This window comes from Geotrypetes seraphini, chromosome 4, assembly GCF_902459505.1.
Source record: "Geotrypetes seraphini chromosome 4, aGeoSer1.1, whole genome shotgun sequence".
Taxonomy (NCBI): Eukaryota; Metazoa; Chordata; class Amphibia; order Gymnophiona; family Dermophiidae; genus Geotrypetes; species Geotrypetes seraphini.
The window spans coordinates 180,612,579-180,632,097 of NC_047087.1; the positions used below are offsets into that span (position 1 = coordinate 180,612,579).

At 42.4% G+C, this 19,519-nt stretch overlaps 1 protein-coding gene across 4 annotated transcripts in view; it reads right to left on the reverse strand.

The window, feature by feature from the left end:
* Positions 1-331: 331 nt before the first annotated feature.
* Positions 332-19,519, reverse strand: part of CUEDC2 (CUE domain containing 2) — a 94,761-nt gene continuing 75,573 nt past the window's right edge. For all 4 annotated transcript variants that reach the window (XM_033943813.1, XM_033943812.1, XM_033943815.1 and 1 more), the window contains 2 exons: positions 11,415-11,475; positions 332-1,116 (listed from right to left, as the gene is read on the reverse strand). In XM_033943813.1, the coding sequence (XP_033799704.1) occupies positions 970-1,116; positions 11,415-11,475 (208 nt within the window). In that variant the 3' untranslated portion in view covers positions 332-969. The remainder of the gene's footprint in view (positions 1,117-11,414; positions 11,476-19,519) is intronic.

Genomic DNA, 19,519 nt, shown 5'->3' on the forward strand with positions numbered 1-19,519 from the left:
TTGGAGCAGAAGCTATCCCGAGTTGCTCTTGCTCCTATCTGCTCCATAGTGAAAATGGCAGCTGTGATTTCCCATGGAAGCTTCGTGAGACTGCCACGGGAGGTTGTGGATGCCATTTTGGGATTAGAACTAGCATGGGCAGGAGCACACCCCAGTTGCTCCTGCTATTTTCAATATTGGCCATGGATTCTGTTTCAGTTGCCCTCTATCTTTGTGATTGGATAGATTTGAACTCAGAAAAGAAAATTCTGGAAACAGCAGTAGAGCTACAGCACCTTAGTTCATTTAGACCTGTGAAATGGTGAATAGGAGACAAGCACTCATACATAAGTATTTTGTTTCTAATAATTTAATCAAGTTTTCCATGATACAATCAATTTTAAAATTTCACAGACCACTATAGTCTCTTGTGCATCCATGTTGTGTCTTGGATTTTTCTTGTGTAACTTGCCAGCAAGTTTTCTAAAACCTCCATGCAGGATATGAGCCATAGAATGAAAAACATTATCTCATAGTACACTTCTCATCTCATGCTATCAAATGTTTGTTCATACTGTAAAATATACACTTTCAAAGATCTAGCAGTTTAACTAACACCAAATCAGCAATTATTTCAAACATATTATTTGGAGAGGAGGAAATACTAATAAAAGTTACATCACAGCTGAAAAGCTCACTAGAGCTATTGTATAAGGTCACTAGCAAGCAGTAACCATAACTAGCACATCACCACATTACCAGAAAAACTTGGCACATTAAAAGAAATCACAAAAAACAAACAAAAAAAAATCCTAAGAAATAAAGCATATTTTGAACACCAATTCATGCGAATAGTTTGGGTCACTAGGTCACAGAAAGTCCATCTATATCCTGCTGCTGCTCTTTTCAGTTGGGTCTATCCCAATCCATAGAGAATCAAGCAGAATGGCAGAGCCAGCTACAAAGGCCTGAGTGGATCCTGGGGAGAGCTCAGTGGAATTTATATTTTCTGGCTGGCTTGAGGTTGATGTAGGTTTTCTTCATTTCTTCACTCTCAGGTTTCTTTAGGTCCTTGTATCTTTCCCCTTTTATACTTACTACTTGATTGTCAATGTAGCGGACCAACTTCTTTGGCGCCTGGAAAACGATGAGAAGGAATACAGAATAAAATCTCAATAATTGAAAGCCTAGAAAATTGCTTTCAGTTGTGACTTTACTTCCCCAACAATTCATTCACCCTCAGTAAGGTAAAATTATGTCCTACCCGATAATTTTCTTTCCTTTAGGTGTGTAGCAGATGAATCCAGAGACTATTGGGATGCAATAAAGCATTCCTTATGTAGAGTGGGAAACAGAAACCGCCCCTTCCAGAACCAATGTGCCTAAAATAGCATCTGATCTTGCTACAACATCAAGCCGATAATACTTGAAAAAAGTATGAAGTGAAGACTAAGTTGCAGCCTTACAAATTTCTTCCAGGGAAGAACGAGACTCCTCCCAAGAAGTCACCACTGATCTGGAGAAAGGAAGTTTGTTTTCCTGCCAGCATGTAAGCCGATTGAATAGCTTTCCGAATCCACTGCGCTACCATAGCCCTTGGAAGCAGCCATGCCCTTGTTACTACATGAAAACAGAACAAAAAGATGTTTGGTATGCTAGAACTCATTGGAGACCTGGAGGTATTGGAGCAAAGCCCGGCAAACATCCAGCAACTGTAGATATTGGAACTGTTGCCCATAATCTATTTCCCTGAAGGAAGGCAAAAAGAGCAACTGATTGATATAAAATGCTGACACCAATATGGGCAGAAACAAAGGAACCATTTGTATAGACATCCCTGCTTCAGAAAAGTAGAGAAATGGACCAATACATGATAATGCCTGCAATTCTGATAACACTCCGAGCTAAGGACAACACAGTGAGATATACTATCTCGAGAGTGAAATTTTTGATCGTAGCCTTCTTCAGTGATTCGAAAGGAGCCTTTTGCAATGTCTAAAGAACAAGATTAAGGCTCCAATTTGGACAAGATTTCCTCGATGGAGGCTTAAGCTGATTAGCTCCTTTCATAAACCGCACTAGGTCCAGTTGAGAGGCCAAAGAAGAACCTGAAATCCGACCTCTAGGCTGCTACTTGGACTCAAGTGAATTATACGCTAAACCCTTAGAAAGCCCATCCTGAAGGAAGGAAAGAATCTGTGGAACTGCGAAATGGCTCGCTGAGCACACAATGACTCAAACACACATCACAACCGTATATAAAACTGTGGATGTAGACCACTTCTTTGCTTGAAATAACATGGCTGTCATCTCATCAGAGTAGCTCTTTCATCTGCATTTTGACCTCTCAATGGCCAGGCCGTAAGACCAAAGTAGGAGGGATCCTCCCCTGTGATAGAAGATCCTGCATCACTGGAAACTGCAATGGGTTGCTTGCAAACAGGTGAACTAGGTCCATGTACCATGGTTGCTGTGGCCAATCTGGCACCACGAGAATCACTAGGCCTGAGTGACGAACCAACCGATGCAATACCCTACCTATCATTGGCCACGGCAGAAAGATGTACAGTAGGGATGACTGTGGCCACGGTTGAAGAAAACCATCGATGCCCACAGAGAATGTGTCTGATGAAAAATCATGCCACTTGGGCACTGTCATTTGTCACCATGAAATCCATGACTGGCATGCCCCACCTCAGTATAACATTACATTACATTACATTAGTGATTTCTATTCCGCTTGTACCTTGCGGTTCTAAGCGGATTACAAATTAGTAGTCTGGACATTTCCAGGAGCGTTACAATACTAAGAATCATGTATATAGCAAGTTACAATTGATAGTCTGGACATTTCCAGGAGAAGTACAAAGCAAGGAGTAAGTATACAAATTAGAAGTCTGGACTTTTCTAGGAGGGTTATCAATACAATACAAAGAGTCGAGTGTATAGCAAGTTACATTGAAAGTCTGGACATTTCCTGGATAATTACAAAGCAAAGAGTAGGTATATAATAGGTTACTGTGATGAATAATAATAATAATAATACATTTGGGATACAGTAGTGAGTTATACTATGTTGAAGGAGTTGATGTGGTGGTGAAGGTGGTATTCGTGAGAGTATATTCTAGTGCTATAGTGAGGTTAGGATGATGAGAAGTGTTTTTTGAAAAGATGAGTTTTGATTTATTTTCGGAATACTTTAATGTCTGTTGATTTGATCAGTAGATTGGAGATGGTAGGGTCAATCTTCGCTGCCTGTGTTGCCAAAAGGCTGTCGTATAGTTTCTTGCGTCTGGTACCATTGAGAGGGGGGTAGATGAATAGGCTCTGAGTTCTCCTTGTTCTGGGTGAGAGGTTACGGTATAGTCGTTTGTTTAGGTAGCTGGGTGCAATTCCATGGGTTACTTTATATAGTAGACAATAGAATTTGAATTGGGTTCTTGCTTTTATTGGTAGCCAGTGTGAGTCTAGGTATGCATTGGTGATGTGGTCATATTTGCCGAGGGAGTAGATGAGTCTGAGGGCTGTATTCTGAACGGTCTGTAGTTGTTTTATCATGTAGTTTGGGCATGGTAGGTAGAGGCTGTTGCAGTAATCAACAATACTTAGTACAAGGGATTGTACTAAGATCTTGTATTGATCTTTGTTGAAGAATTTTCTTATTTTTCTTAGGTTTCGCATGGTGAAGAATGCTTTTTGGATGACTTTGTGGATTTGAGTCTGCATTGTACAGTTTCTGTCAAGTTGTATTCCCAGAATCTTGAGTGTGCTCTGCATTGGGTACTTGATTGTGTTTAATTCTAGTTCTGTTAAGGATGTATTTTTTTCCTTCTCTAGTAGTAGGAATTTGGTTTTATCTTAGTTCAGTTTCAACTTATGGTTTGACATCCATTTTTCTACCATTTCCATTGTTAATTTCAGGCGTTCTGTGGATAATGGGTCTTGAATGTCAAAGGGGAGGAGGATAGTTATATCATCCGCGTAGCCAGCCAGCCAGCCAGGCAGCGATTGGCTGACCTGGAACTTCCTCCCCGACGTTAGAATTGACGTCGAGTGGCGAGAATTGGTCGGCTCCGAGCTGGGAAGATAAACAGGGAGAGTTAAGACCTCAGCGCGGCCTGTTCCCCGATGGTAGTGGCTTGGGGGAGGGCAGGGAGAAGTAAAACCTCGGGCGCTGGCCTGTTCCCCGATTGCGGTGGCTTGGGGGAGGGCAATTGGAAGGGAAGTAGATTGGAGACCCCTGCTTTAGTCGAGGACAGATTGCGGGCCGCAAAATAGTCCCTGGGGAGCCGCATGCGGCCCGTGGGTCGCGTGTTTGAGACCGCTGCTCTACTGCCTGCAGCACGTTGCTTGTGCCTCCCTGCTTGTTGATTGATGTATGCTATGGTAGTGACATTGTCGGATATGATGCAAATCTCTCTGCCCTCCAACAGAGACTGGAACATCATTGGAGCCTTGCAAACCACCCTCAGTTCCAATTGATTCATGGACCACCGGGCTTCCTCTGCCAACCATGTGCAGTGTGTTCCAAACAACGAGCTCCCCAATCTTGCAAACTGGAATCTAGTTAGGCAATGCCAGTGGTATGCTCTGAAGGAGATTGTGGCCCTAAAACAACCAGGCTAGGCTTCTGTGAGTTTGTGGCATCCAGTGAAGTTGTCGATCATAATCCTGAGACACTGGTGATCACAGACTCAAAAGTGCCTGCTGAAAGGGCCTTATATGGAAGCAAGCCCACGGAACTACTTTGAGTGTCGCCACCATTGAGCCCAACACCTGGATATAATCCTGTGCCCATGGGCATGGGGACTGCAGCACCTGTCAAATCAGAGTCTGAAGTTTAGCTCTCCATATCTCTGGAGCCCTTTGCCCTATCTTTGGAGCCCTTTCCCCGGGCTGTATCAAAACGAACTCCCATGTAATATAGACCTGAGATGGGCATAGGTGACTCTTGGGGAGATTGATGATTCATCCCAAGGACTGAAAGAAAGAAATTTCTCTCATAGTGGCCCATTGACACTCTAGCCTCGATGGTGCTCGAATAAGCCAGTTGCCAAGTATGGATGAACCGGAATGCCCTCTTTTTGTAGAAAGGCTGCTATCAATATACCTACCATTACTTTGGAAAATGTCTGAGGTGCCATGGCAAGGCCAAACGGCAGTGCCTGAAATTGAAAATGCTGACCTAGAACGGCAAAGCATAGAAAATGCAGGTAGGGAGGCCAAATTGGAATGTATAAATATGCCTCTTTTAGGTCTAGGGCCATGAGAAATTTCCCCTGTTGCACTGTTGCAATGATTTTCTATGCGAAAATCTTGTATTTTCAAGAACTCGTTGACCTTTTGAGGCTGAGTACTGGACGGAAGGAATCCCCTTTTTTCAGGACCATGAAACAGATCAAATAGTGACTTTGCCCTTGCTCCTGAGGTGGCACCAGGACCACCGCCCCCAATTCTGTTTGACCAGTGTGGAACGTGGGGTCTCCCAAGAAAAATTCTGTGACAGGAGATGCAAATTCTAATTTGTGACCATCTCAAATAACATCCAGCACCAATTAGTCTGATGTAATTGTGGCTCACTCCACAAAAAAGAGGGACAGCCGTACTCAATGCCCATGGCGAAGAGAGCTGGGACCCCATCATTGCAAAGGACGGGCTACAAAAGGATGGGCGTGCTGAGCAGCTGGCCATTTGTCTGTACAAAAGGACTGTTTTTGAGTGAATCGAGGCCTCTGAGTAAAGGTATCTTGGTATCTCAGAAGCAGAGATGAACCTGGATGGACTTCACAGTTGGCTTGATCTTTTGCTCTGGTAAGTGCTGATCCTTAATCAATTTCTTCAAATCTTCACCAAAGAGGAGCTTACCCTTGAAAGGATGTTTAGGTTTATTTAGTTTTTTGGCCCATCCTCTCATGGTTAGCCCAGAACGGGTTACATGAATACATCCATATTTATCTTGATAAACACATAACAAATTATGGGCTCCTTTTACTATATGGGCCAGCGAAGTAAATGCTCCGATGCTCTTAGAATTCCTGAATGTCTGAGTATTTATGTCGCCGGCCTGTACTAAAAACCTCTAGTCCAGTTTAGTAAAACCCAGTGTATGTTAATACAATAATACCATCATAATAAATTTAAATTTAAAATTTCACATTCTCTTCAAAAATTAAAATCCAATGTACTATTTCTAGTTGAATCATATTTACAATACTAAACAATGAACTCAGTCACTTATCTAGAAAGCAAACAAATGTGTTTTATGGCTCTTAAAACCCCCCCCATCAAATTGTCTAGTGATCTGATTCAAGGGAGTTGATTCCACAGCTTAGTCACAAACTGGGAGTAGGCTTGTTTATGAGCATACTCTAGATGAAGTATTTTTACAGAGAGGATACAGAAACGTTTCTCTTGTGAATGCAAGGACTGCTTTGGATGATATACAGGTAACTTCTCCAGCATATAATTTGGAACCATATCACGAAAGAGTTTAAAAGCTAATACTAAAACCTTAAAAATATATCACTTTCGTTGATACTGTAAAGAGGTCATATAAAGCATCAGTTAAATATGCTAACCCTGATTCAATATTAGGGAATTCTCCAGGTAGCTATGTGGCAGACTCCACCAACAAATCAATAACTTGTGCACCCAGCTGAGGCAAGCCCACGCTGCATAAGAGCCACACTGCCACCTGCAAGAAAGGGTAGAAATCTCAAAATACATCTTTAAACGACGACTCTGCTTCCAATCTTGAACATATTTGAAAGCAATGCCTCTTTCCACAGGCAGTGTAGTCCTTTTAGTCACTGCAGCCACCAATGTGTCTACCCTAGGGAGCTTGAACTTATCCTGTTCCTCTTGGGAAATAGGGTAGAGTCAGACCATAGTTTTGGCCACTCAACACAGCATCTGGGATGACCTACTGTGCAGAAGTAAGCTTCTACAAGGCTTCGTGTACTGGGAAAGTTTTAGGAAGTCTTCACATGCTGGCCATCTTCATATTAGCTGAAGCAGGGGACCGGAAAATCCACTGCTTATTCCTAGGATAAGCAGCATAAAATTTATTTTACTACTTGGGATCTAGCTAGGTACCTGGGACCTAATGGGTTGGCCACTGTTGGAAACAGGATACTGGGCTTGATGATACCTTCGGTCTGAACCAGTATGGCAATTCTTATGGGACTCAGGTACGCAAATATTAAGTCCCTGCAATGCCTTCGTAATTAACAATGGTAACTCCTCCTTGTGAAAAACCCTGACTGCCGTGGGGTCATCCACTTCACTAACTGCCACGTCCCCCTCCTCCAAATTCTCCCCCAAACTTGGAAGGCTAATGGAGTCTGCTCCGCACAGGAAGGAGTAGGGGAAGGAGGAAAAAGAGAGGCTACCTCAAAGACCTAAGAATTTAATCTTCTGCGCTTAGAGTTGAAAGCCTCACTGCGAAGCTGAGAAGGGGAAGGATCCAGGACCACACCTGCGGAAGTCAAAACCAAATCACCAATAGCACTAGCCTCATAACTCCCTTCAGTAAGTAAGCTCTACAGAGCAATAATATAAACTTGAGAGAGAACGTTTCAGCACCCTGGGAGGAACAAGAGAGCCCCATCCCAGTTACCTGATGTCCTGGAGCCACAGTTACATTACATTACATTAGTGATTTCTATTCCGCTTGTGCCTTGCGGTTCTAAGCGGATTACAATTAGAAGAGATCTGGACATTACCGAGAGAATTACATATACAACGATTCAAGTAAATTACATGTTATGGTAGAATGTTACAGATTTAGAGACATCTGGAAATTTTTCTGATAGAATTACATATCCAGATTCAGGTAGTTACAGGATACAGTGGGGAGTAACAATAAATTTGGGTAACACAAGAGCGTTACCTAACATTGAAGGTAATTTAGGGATACAGTGGGGAATTTTTCCAGTACAATTACATAGGTAATTACATAGGTGATTACAAGATACAGAGGGGAATAACAGTGTATTAGGGTAAAAGAAGAAAGTTATCTAACATTTCTGGAGTAGAGGTATTGGGGAGAGATGGTAGATGGTTATGTAGTTGGTTATGTAGTTGGGTTATGTAGTTGCATGTGTAGTTGGGGAGAGATTAGTAAGTAAGGACGTGTTTTTTGAATAAGTATGTTTTGATTTCTTTTCGAAACACTTTGATGTCTGTTGTTTTGATCATCAGATTGGTGATGGTGGGGTCAATTTTCGCTGCCTGTGTCGATAGAAGGCTGTCGTAAAGTTTCTTACGTCGGGTACCGTTAAGAGGGGAGGAAGGTGAATAGGTTATGAGTTCTCCTTGATCTGGGTGGTTGGTAGCGGTAAAGGCGGTTGTTTAGGTAAATGGGGGCAGTTCCATGGGTTATTTTGTATAGTAGGCAGTAGAGTTTGAATTGAGTTCTTGCTTTTATCGGCAGCTAGTGTGAGTCTACATAGGCGGGGGTGATGTGGTCAAATTTGCTAAGGGAGTAGATGAGTCTGATGGCTGTGTTCTGGACGGTCTGTAGTTGTTTTATCATATTGTTTGGGCATGGTAGGTAGAGGCTGTTGCAGTAGTCTAAGGAGCTAAGTATGAGGGATTGTACAATGATCTTGTAGTGTTCTTTGGTAAAGAATTTTCTTATTTTTCTTAGGTTTCGCATGGTGAAGAATGCTTTTTGTATGATTTTGTGCATTTGGGTTTGCATTGTACAGCATCTGTCTAATTGAATTCCCAGAATTTTGAGTGTGCTCTGTATTGGATATTTGGTTGTATTTACTTCTAGATCTGTTATGGATGGTTTTTGTTCCTTCTCCAGTAGTAGGAATTTGGTTTTCTCCGTATTTAGTTTCAGCTTATGGTTCATCATCCATTTTTCTACGGTTTCCAGTATTGATTTCAGTCGTTCGTAGGAGACTGGGTCTTGGATGTTGAAGGGTAGAAGGATGGTTATGTCATCCGCGTAGCTAAAAGATGTTATATTTAGGGCGTCTAGGGCTGTGCCTAAGGAAGCTATGAAGAGGTTGAAAAGTATGGGTGATAGAGAGGAGCCTTGTGGTACTCCGCAGGGGTTTGTCCAAGGATCGGATAAAAAATTATTTGATTTAACTCTGTATGATCTTGTTTTAAGGAATCCTTGGAACCAGCTGAGAACTTTACCTGATATTCCTATGGTATCTAGTATCTGTAGTAGAATGGTATGGCCTACTAAGTCGAAAGCTGCTGAGAGATCGAGTTGGATGATTAGTAATTTGTTTCCTTTGCTGAGGTGCTGACGGGCTATGTCTAGTAAAGATACCAGTAGTGTTTCAGTGCTGTGGTTTGCTCTGAATCCAGATTGATTTGGATGCAGAATGCGGTGGTCTTCTAGGTAGTTGGAGAGATATTGTGCTACTAGTCCTTCTATGAGTTTGACGTAGAGAGGGATAGAGGCAATTGGTCTGTAATTTGTTGGATTGTCTATTGGGCCTTTAGGGTCTTTTAGTATGGGAGTGATTATGATTTCGCCAAGTTGACCTAGATGTAGAAGGCTAGAGACTCCGACACTGGGGGAACAGAAGCTTGCTCAGCCAAGATGGCTGCAGGAGACCAAGAAGGAAGGGTCTACTCTTCCCCTGTGCAGAAAAGCCCTACACTAATGAAAACTGCTGTATCCATGGGAGGGTAGATGGTACACCCGACCAAACAAAGGGTCAATGCTGCTCGGTGCTTTCCACAGTGTGAGCAGCATTGAGAAACTTCAGCTACCATTTGGAGGATGGGTGACTGCTGGACTCGCAAGGGGGCTGCTGCTATACCTGCAAGGGAGGGAAGGGGTTGCTTGGTTGGGCTGTTGGACCTGGTGGAGCTGAAGGGAAGGGAGACAGTTGCTGGATCTGGTCTGGGGGAAAGGAAAGAGGTGCTGGGCCTATGTGTTGGGTGTAGTGGAGCAGGGGGGAAGGGAGAGGCCAGACCCACACCTGGGCGCTGAAGGGAGGGGACAGAGATGTTGGACCCATGGAAAGGGGGCTAGAAGGAAGGGAGAGAGGTGCAGGACCTGCAAGGAGGAAGAGAGAGAAGGAAAGGGAAAGAGAAAAGCTGAACCAAAGGGATAAAGGATAAGTGAGTGAAATATTAAACATAGCAGAGGGAGGGAGGAAAGAGAGCGTATGAGACACACATTGGTGTAAGAGAGGGGAGAAGCTGGACACAGGGAGCTATACAAAAAGAAGGGAGATGGTGGGCATGGATGGGAGCATAGGAACAGGGAAAAAAAGGGGAATACTGCATGGGGTGGTATATGGACACAGAGGGATAATGGTAGACATAGGAGGGTATATAGTCACAGAGAAAATGGCTAGATATGAGGAGAATAAGAAAGCAGAAGGAAGATGCTGGAAAAGGGGGGCAAAGGGATATAGAAGAGTGATACTGTACACAGGGGGAGGGGATCATAGAATGGTGACATGATGAAGGCAGGAAGATGGGCACAGGGAAAATGTAAGAAAGGGACATATTGGAGACATAGAAAAGGGAGATGCTGAACATGGGGAACAATACATACACAGAGATAGAATATGGATGGTGAGTATGGAGAAAGAAGAAATGTCAAATGGTCAGGAGACCCTGGCAAGTGAGTTAAGAGAAGACAAAAGAAAACAAAGACCAGAGCCTGAGACCAACATGATATGAAGAATAAAATGACGTGACAACAAAAGGTAGAAAAAAAATAATTGTATTTTCTATTTTGTGATTAGAATATATCAGATTTGAAATATGTATCCTGCTAGAGCTGGTGTTAGACATAACTGGGGACTCCAAAGCCCAGGCCGTGCATTTTTAGCTTCCAGCTGGCTTAGGGCTCTCTGATCATGGGGCAGTTGCCCTAGTTGCACTCCCCTAACACTATTCCTGTGTTGTGTGACTGTGGTATTCTGTTAGCATGATTTTTTTCTGTGTAGCATTCTGTAATAATTTGGCTTATTCAATTTTCTCAATAGTGGAGGGGATATTTGTGAAGGGGAGAGGAGACAGGGGTTTTCTTGATCCTTTCTATGTATTACGTGTGTTTATAAAATGACAATTGTATAGAATATTGTTTCTTTTTATGCTTTAATAAAATAAGCTCAATATAAAATCATAACTATCCGAGGCTTGTGTGGATTTGATCAAACGTTTTTTGGGATCGGGGTGGAGGCCAAGCTCGCGGGGATGGGGTGTGAACAAGGACTGATTATTTTCTGTAGCAGTTAAGAGCCAGCAAATAAGGCCAGACAAATGGTCTTCATTTTGATTTTTATACATTTCCCCTAAGAAATGCCATAAAGCCTGATTTATGATAAAGGTATGTACTAGAACTAGATATTGGTCATCTTTAAATGACACATTCATGTTAAATTACAGAATGTTCAGCTGAAGCTCCCATAATTTACAGCCAGTGAAGTGCATTGCCCACTTACCTCCTTTGGTGCCACTGGCCTGTGGGTTCTCTTATCCTCCTCATCATCTACCAGCATGTATCTGGAATTGTGTAACAAATCAGAATTAGAAAGTCATCTTAAGAAAGGAGTTTCTGGATGCTCCTCATCTAAACCTGACTCAATACAATGTCATAACAGAGTATTCAATAAGTATGTTTGCTCAGCTTGCTTAAATGCTCCTGATAATTCTGATATAAAGTTAGTATGTATGGTGCAGTTTGTCCCATTTTTCTGCTAAAAACACACAAATGATCTATATTTGATATGTGTTAGAATTTCTAATAAGATGAGCACTGCGGTCCCAAAAGCAGTGTCCTTTCATGCTGCCACGTCCACTCTGTAAAATTTTACAAAAGTATGAAGGGTGGACCATGTAGTCGCCCTACAAATATCCTTGGGTGACACTGCCTGGGACTCCGCCCCTGAAGAAGCTATACCTGTCGTAGAATGTGCTCTCCCAATATACGCTGACCCCCAAACTGAGCCACCTACAAGTGGGATGCCCTAGAGGGACCAGAGAGGGCTATACCCAGTGCTCCCATGGCATGTGGAACATAGATGCTCCTCAGCAGGCCATCCAACTTCAATGTGGCCTAAATCCACATTAAAACAGCCTGAGGAATGATTTGTTTTGAGGAATTATTTGATTTGAGGGATGGAATGATTTTAAACAAAACTGAAATGTTTTGAGGCAAATAGAAGCTTTTAAAATCAAATTGGGAAATCAAAGATGGCTGCCATGGCAGTGTTTTAGCACCAAAACACAGTCCGGGAAAGCTAAATAAAAGTAAAGAGAATTCAACAAAAGGGTTTTTGGAGGTAGTGGACAAAAATACCAGCCTCTAAAACTCTAATTTGTAGACCATCCTGATGTCTTCCATAGACTACAATAGCCTGTACTCACTGTTGTGCAAGTGCTGTTCCTGCCTCAGTTCAAACTGCAGCTGGATAATGGAGAAGAAAGCTGTCACTAACAAGCATTAAATTCAACTCCAAATGTTTGTTACTTCAGGCTGCCAGTCAGACCCTGAACGAGCCTGAGACCCCCAGATCCTCACAGCTCCTCACGGGTCTTCAGGGATGGGAGGGGAAGAGAGGGAGCGTAGTTGCAACCACTAAAGCCCTCAGAACTGACATGGGGCACACAGCCTGCGCTCAGGAGCAAACTGTGCTCCCAGGGGAACAGTCCCAAAGTCACTAGAGTGTTAGGGCAGGCTCCCTATAAAAGGGATGCCTTCCTGGCTACAAACTTCTTACCACAGAGTCTGTGTCTTCTCCTAGGAAGAGCTGGAGCACCGCAGACCTTGGAGCTCAGATGAAGACCCAAAAATAAAATAATCTAAATCAGAGCAGATCAGAAAGATACCTTCCAACTCGCTTGTAGAAGGAAAAGGAAAACATGAAGAGATGGGGCACAGCCTACAGATGCAGGAGACAAAGCTGAGAGAAGAAGGGAGACAATGCCTTCTACAAACTCACGAGTAAAAGGAGACTAACCCATTGATTCAAGACTTATATGCCCTTTGCATTAGAAAGGCGATGTTACTAGGAAAGAAAAAAAAAAAAGAGATTAGAGGCTACTCTACTACTACTACTGATTATTTCTATAGCACTGAAAGGCATATGCAGAACAGCTTACAATATAATTTAGAAAGGACATTCAGAGTTGGGGAGGTTATAGTGGGTATAGGTATTTGACAGCAGTGAGGAGGAGTTAAGAGTTGAAAGCAGTTTCAAAAAAGTGGGCCTTTAGCTTGGATTTGAACACTGCCAAGGACAGAGCATGACGTACTGATTCAGGCAACCTGTTAAGGCATACGGCGTCGCAAGAAAGAAGGGACGGAGTCTGTAGTTGGCAGTGGAAGAGAAGGGTACAGATAAGAGGGGCTTGCCCGATGAGCAGAGAAAAGAAATGTGTTCCCCCACTGTAGCCAGTTCAGTTCTTGTTAAGTGACATGAACAAGAACAGCTTAGTGAGAGAGCAGAAATAGATATATCCCTATCCATTGGGCTAGATGAAAGAAGAAAGAGGGCTGGTCCCTGTGAGGACTAATAAGGGAACAAAGCACTCAAGAGTCCACCATCATTGTAAATGTTCATATTTCAAGTTTATTTAATATACCATAAATAAGAATATCTAAGCAGTTTACATGAAAAATGTTAATAATTAGAATAATATTTAGGGAGGCAAATCATATAAGAAAGCCTACTGTAAGTTAGAGTGATCATACAGAGGGACTGTCATTTTAAGGTACACAAGAGAGGAAAGCTGTGCAAGTAATTAGACTCAAATACAAGCGCATTTGCTGCCCCAGGACGAAAACAGGTCCAATATTTAAGGTGTGAACTACGAGACAACTGAAGAATGGAAGGCTTAGATTAAGAGGACTTGAGTTCCAAACAGTTGGGGCAATCAAGAAAAAGAATGTTCTAGCCCAGGGGTAGGCAATTCCAATCCTTGAAAGCTACAGGCAGGTCAGGTTTTCAGGATAGCCACAATGACTACATATGAGATGGATTTGCATGAACTGCCTCCTTTAGATGCAAATCTATCTCATTCATATTTATTGTGGATATCCTGAAAACTTGACCTGCCTGTGGCTCTCGAGGACCAGAATTGCTACCCCTGGAAGCAGGAACAACCAGTAAATGTTTCTGCAATGATCAAATGTCATAATAATAATAATTAAAAAAAAATTGATAATGTACTGGAAACCAATGTTCAACTATCATGCAAGGGGAAGCAGGAACTTCTTGGTACATTAGGGATTTCTATTCCGCCATTACCTTGCGGTTCAAGGCGGATTACAAAAGGTTAATTAAAAAAGTAGAGTTACAATGATTAGCTAGAGAGGTAAGTTGTAGATCTTATAAACATTTAACGTGTTGTTGTGGGTGAGGTGGTTTGTAAAAGAATTAATAGGTGGTCACAGTGGAGGTTCTTTTGTTATTATTAGTGCGGTAATGGGTAGATCTAATGTCAGTTTTAGAGTTACTAAGAGGTCGTGATGTTATTGCTGCTTCAGGAATTTCTTGAAAAGTATGGTTTTTATTTCTTTTCTGAACGTCCTATAGTCTGGGGTGGTCATCAGAAGGTTGGAGATCTGGTTGTCCAGTCTAGCCACTCGAGCCGCAAGACTGGACAACCAGATCTCCAACCTTCTGATGACCACCCCAGACTATAGGACGTTCAGAAAAGAAATAAAAACCATACTTTTCAAGAAATTCCTGAAGCAGCAATAACATCACGACCTCTTAGTAACTCTAAAACTGACATTAGATCTACCCATTACCGCACTAATAATAACAAAAGAACCTCCACTGTGACCACCTATTAATTCTTTTACAAACCACCTCACCCACAACAACACGTTAAATGTTTATAAGATCTACAACTTACCTCTCTAGCTAATCATTGTAACTCTACTTTTTTAATTAACCTTTTGTAATCCGCCTTGAACCGCAAGGTAATGGCGGAATAGAAATCCCTAATGTAATGTAATGTAATGTAATAAATTAATTTAATAGCAATATTCTGAATTATTTTTGTAGTTGTGCATATAACTGCAAGTATTCTAAAATCTTAGTGGGTAAATGGATATGCAAAGAACACAGTGACTACAACCACCCCTCTCTCCTCTGGAAATCATCTACCGTAACCTCCAAAGACCAAGTCCACAACCTAGGGGTACGTCTCAATTTGAACTTATCACACTTACTGACCATATCTCGCACATGGTCTCATCTTCATTCTACTATCTACGACAACTATGAAAAATAAGAAACTATTTCTCTGAACCAGACTTAGTCTTCTGTTCCCTGTTGTTAATTTGTATGTGTCTTGTTAGCTGTTATGTATGTTTCCATGTAACCCATTCTGGGCTCTCTAGGGAGGACAGGATATAAATCGAATGAAATAAATAAATAAAATAAATAAGTCATTCATTATGTATTTCAGTTGTTTGATGATGATGGCAAAATTAAGTCTTTTGCACAGCTGCGGGACGAATTTGATCTCCCACCCACTGATTATTTTGCTTATATGCAAATTCACCATTACATTTCTTCTTTACCCTCTAATTCTTTGCAGGCCTCTTGCCAAGAGATGCTGTCTATGGCTTTTACCATTGGTTCCCAACTTCCTGTTCCCCTTAAATTCCATCATCGCCATTTGAAGGATGAGTCCCCCTTGTTTGATCATTCTAAATTGCGGGATGCTTGGGCTCGTGACCTTGCAGTGGATTTGCCTGATGATGTGCTTTTGCAGGCTGTCCATAGGTTGCCTGTCTTTCGAAAATATACCACCTTTTGGGAGCAACATTATAAGTTGGTCTTCCGTTTGTACATTTCTCCTAAGAGGGCTTATCTCTTTGGATTTCATGAGACAGCTGCTTGTCTTAGATGCCAAGCTCCTGAAGCGGGCTTGGGGCATATGTTCTGGACTTGCCCTAATATTCAATATTTTTGGAATGCCATTTTTATTTTTGTAGAGCGTATTTGGAACATTACAATTCAACGCTCGTCTTTGTTCTTATTTAGAGCTGTTCCCCATTATTACCCTCGCACAAGGGGTGCTGCTGCTTTTCTTAGGTGGACTGTCCTCGTTGCCTTGAAATGTATCTTGCTGAAATGGCTTGAGGGTGATGCGCCGGATTACTCGATCTGGTGGTGCTGGATGATTACCCTCCTGATGTGGGAATGAAGAGATGTGACGGACTTTTCTTCTCTCCCAGGGCGCGTCTTTCAATGCACCTGAGAACCTTTTTGGACTACCATGACTCCCTTGGCTCGCAGCCGATTGCTTAACTGTTGATTTCTTGTTCATCTGTATCACTCTGTTACAGTTATTATGTCTGTATCATTTGTATTATATCTTTGCCTATGTTGGTGTTGTACTTGGAAGGAGGACCTGGTGGGGGGAGGTTTAGGAGGACTTGTTTGGGGAGGGGGTGGTTACATAAGGGGGGAGTTGTGGGGGGGGGTGTTTACAAAGCAAAATTTGAGATTGTTTGCGCTTCATCTTATGTATTTTCTTGCTGAGCTCAATAAAATATATTTGAACATAAAATAAATAAGTGCTGGGCATGCCCTTACTGCTCCCATGTGTATACCCCCTTGTAGTACATTCTACAGCTTTAATACACTAAGGGGGAAATTCATCAAGCGGCATTAGAGCTTAATGCACGTTAAGGGAATTAGCACACGCTAAATTCTAAAGCCTATTTTAAACCTAAGGGCTTTCAGTGTTAAATGTGCACTAATTCCCTTAACAGATGATAAAGTGCATTAAATCCTAATGCTGCTTGATGAATTCCCCTTAAGTTTCTAGAAAGTGGCTAAGGCCCTGATACACAACGCTCCAATGTCATGGTAAAAAAATACAGTGGCAGGAACGATTTTTGTTTTCCAAGTGATGCTCTGCCTTCTCCCTGGTAAAAAGGGGAAGAACTGTGTCTGGTGTCTGCTTAGAAGAGTAATTGTTAGGTACAGCTCTTCCCCCATCCCTTCTGTCAAAATTTTAAAAGTTTTTTTTATGTCTGCCGCTGCTGCTCTCCTTGCTGGCTGAGCTGATCGCAGTAGGGGAATCCACGATCAGCTTAGTCATCAGGACTTCCAGTGCATCCTGGGATGTAGTGGGAGAGGCTAAGACCCTAATTGGCTCAGGCACCTAAGGCACCCGCCCCTAAGGCTCTGGGAGGGGCCTTAGGTGCCTGAGCCAATCAGAGCTTTAGGCTCCTCCCAGTGCATTCCAGGATACACCTGGAGGGGGAAGGTCCGCCATTTTGAAGAGGTAGGCCTGTGGCAGGAGGAAATGGGCATCCCTCCCGTGGGTTTTATCTACTAAAAGGTACAAGGAGTGTGTGCTGTCCCTGGGGGAAGGGCCCTTGAGCTGGGGGGGGGGGGGGGGGGTGGCTGAGAGGGAAGGAGGTAGGAAGGCAGGGATGGGGGGGTGACTTTTTTTTAATGGTGAATCAGGACCTTTAACAGCAGGCACTGACAGGAAAGTTAAGGCCATGACAGCAGGAAAGTAAGATTATGAGAGCTCAGATCCTGCCAGTAGAGTTTGCACGGGAATCAACGCGTCTCCCTGCTGTGCATTGTAATGCATTAGCATAAAATTCTCAGGGGCTGCTACGATGATCAGCAGTAGACTTTTTTTGGCTTTCATCCTTTTCACTGTTGATTTTCTGGGGATTATTTGTTTGTGCTTGTCTGATTTTATTTGTTTATAAAATTATGTAAACTGTTTAGGTTTAAACGGTATAGAAATTTTTTAAAATAAATAAATAGACACAGAGAACCCTTATGGGCATCAGCAGGAGAGTTTCCTTGCAAGTAAGGCTGGTTAAAATCTTTTGTGCACTGGGGCCTAAATGCAGTTACATGTGCAACTGCAAATTAGTGCCAGTTAGCAACAATGAACTCCAATTGGCAATGGTTAGCTGCTAATGCCATGTAAAATAAGAACATATGAACATAAGCATTGCCTCTGCCGGGTCAGACCAGGGGTCCATTATGCCCAGCAGTCAGCTCCCGCGGCGGCCCCCCAGGTCCATGACCTGAAAGTGATCCTTTACCTAAATTGTGTATTCCCTATTCATTTAGTATCCTGTATAGTTACCCTCTATCTGTATCCTTCAATCCCCTTCTCCTTCAGGAAGTCATCCAGTCCCTTTTTGAAACCCAATATTGTACTCTGTCCTAGCACCTCTTCTGGGAGCGCATTCCAGGTGTCCACCACCCTCTGAGTGAAGAAGAACTTCCTAGCATTCATTTTGAATCTGTCTCCTTTCAATTTTTCTAAATGCCCTCTTGTTTTTGTTGTCCCCGCTAGTCTGAAGAATCTGTCCCTCTCCACCTTCTCTATGCCTTTCATGATTTTATAAGTCTCTATCATGTCCCCTCTAAGCCTCCGCTTTCCAGGGTAAAGAGCACCAGCTTCTCCAGCCTTTCAGCATACGAAAGGTTTTCCATGCCCTTTATCATCCTTGTCGCTCTTCTCTGGACCCTCTCGAGTATCGCCATAACCTTCTTAAGGTACGGCGACCAGTATTGGATGCAGTATTCCAGATGCGGGCGCACCATCGCTCGATACAGTGGTAGGATAACTTCCTTCGTTCTGGTAGTGATACCCTTTTTGATAATGCCCAACATTTTGTTCGCTTTCTTTGAGGCCCCTGCACATTGCGCCGCCGGCTTCATTGTTTCATCCACCAATACCCCCAAGTCTCTTTCTAGGTTGCCTTCCCCCAGTACCCTCCCTCCCATCGTATAGCTACACATACTTAATTTGCCAATTAACTTATGCATGTAATTGGCACTATTCTATAACCTGCTCAAGTAATTTTGTGTACCTAGCATGAAAATGTGCAAACAAAATTATAGAATGAGGGTGTTATTGTGTATAATTCATGGGTGCTGTGACTGGTGCCTCATGTTGTATAAGAATTTTAACCACTGGCATCACTCACATGCACCATGGCCCATGCCTGCCATGAGCTCCAGTTCTTGTCCTTAAATAAAGTTATTGTATTATTTTGTTTTTTATATTCTGTATTTTTGCTTGTTTGATTTTATTATTACATTACATTAGAGATTTCTATTCCGCCTGTGCCTTGCGGTTCTAGGCGGATTACAATATAGAAGATATCTGGGCATTTCCAGTAGAATTGCATTACAGGAGAAGAGTAAATTACAGGTTACAGTAGAGAATTACAGTACATTCAAGATTACAGAAGATGTTACATAACAACAGATTCAAGTTACTGCGGAGGAGAGTAACAACATATTCATGTTATAGAAGGTGGTTACATAGTGTTGATGATTACATGACGTTGGTTACATAATGTTGATGATATTTATGTATGTACATCTGTAACAGGTTAAATAATGAAGTAAGTAAGGGAAGAGACACTGAAAGGGTCTCAAGGCTGAGATGTCATGGGCTTTTCCCCTGACTTTGAATTTCCTTCCTTTCCAAACAAGTCATCATGTAATCAGTTTTTTGGCTGAGAGGTATGGAGAGCTGCTTACTGTGAATCTGGTAATAGTGTGTTTATGACCCACTTGGTAAATGCTGCAGT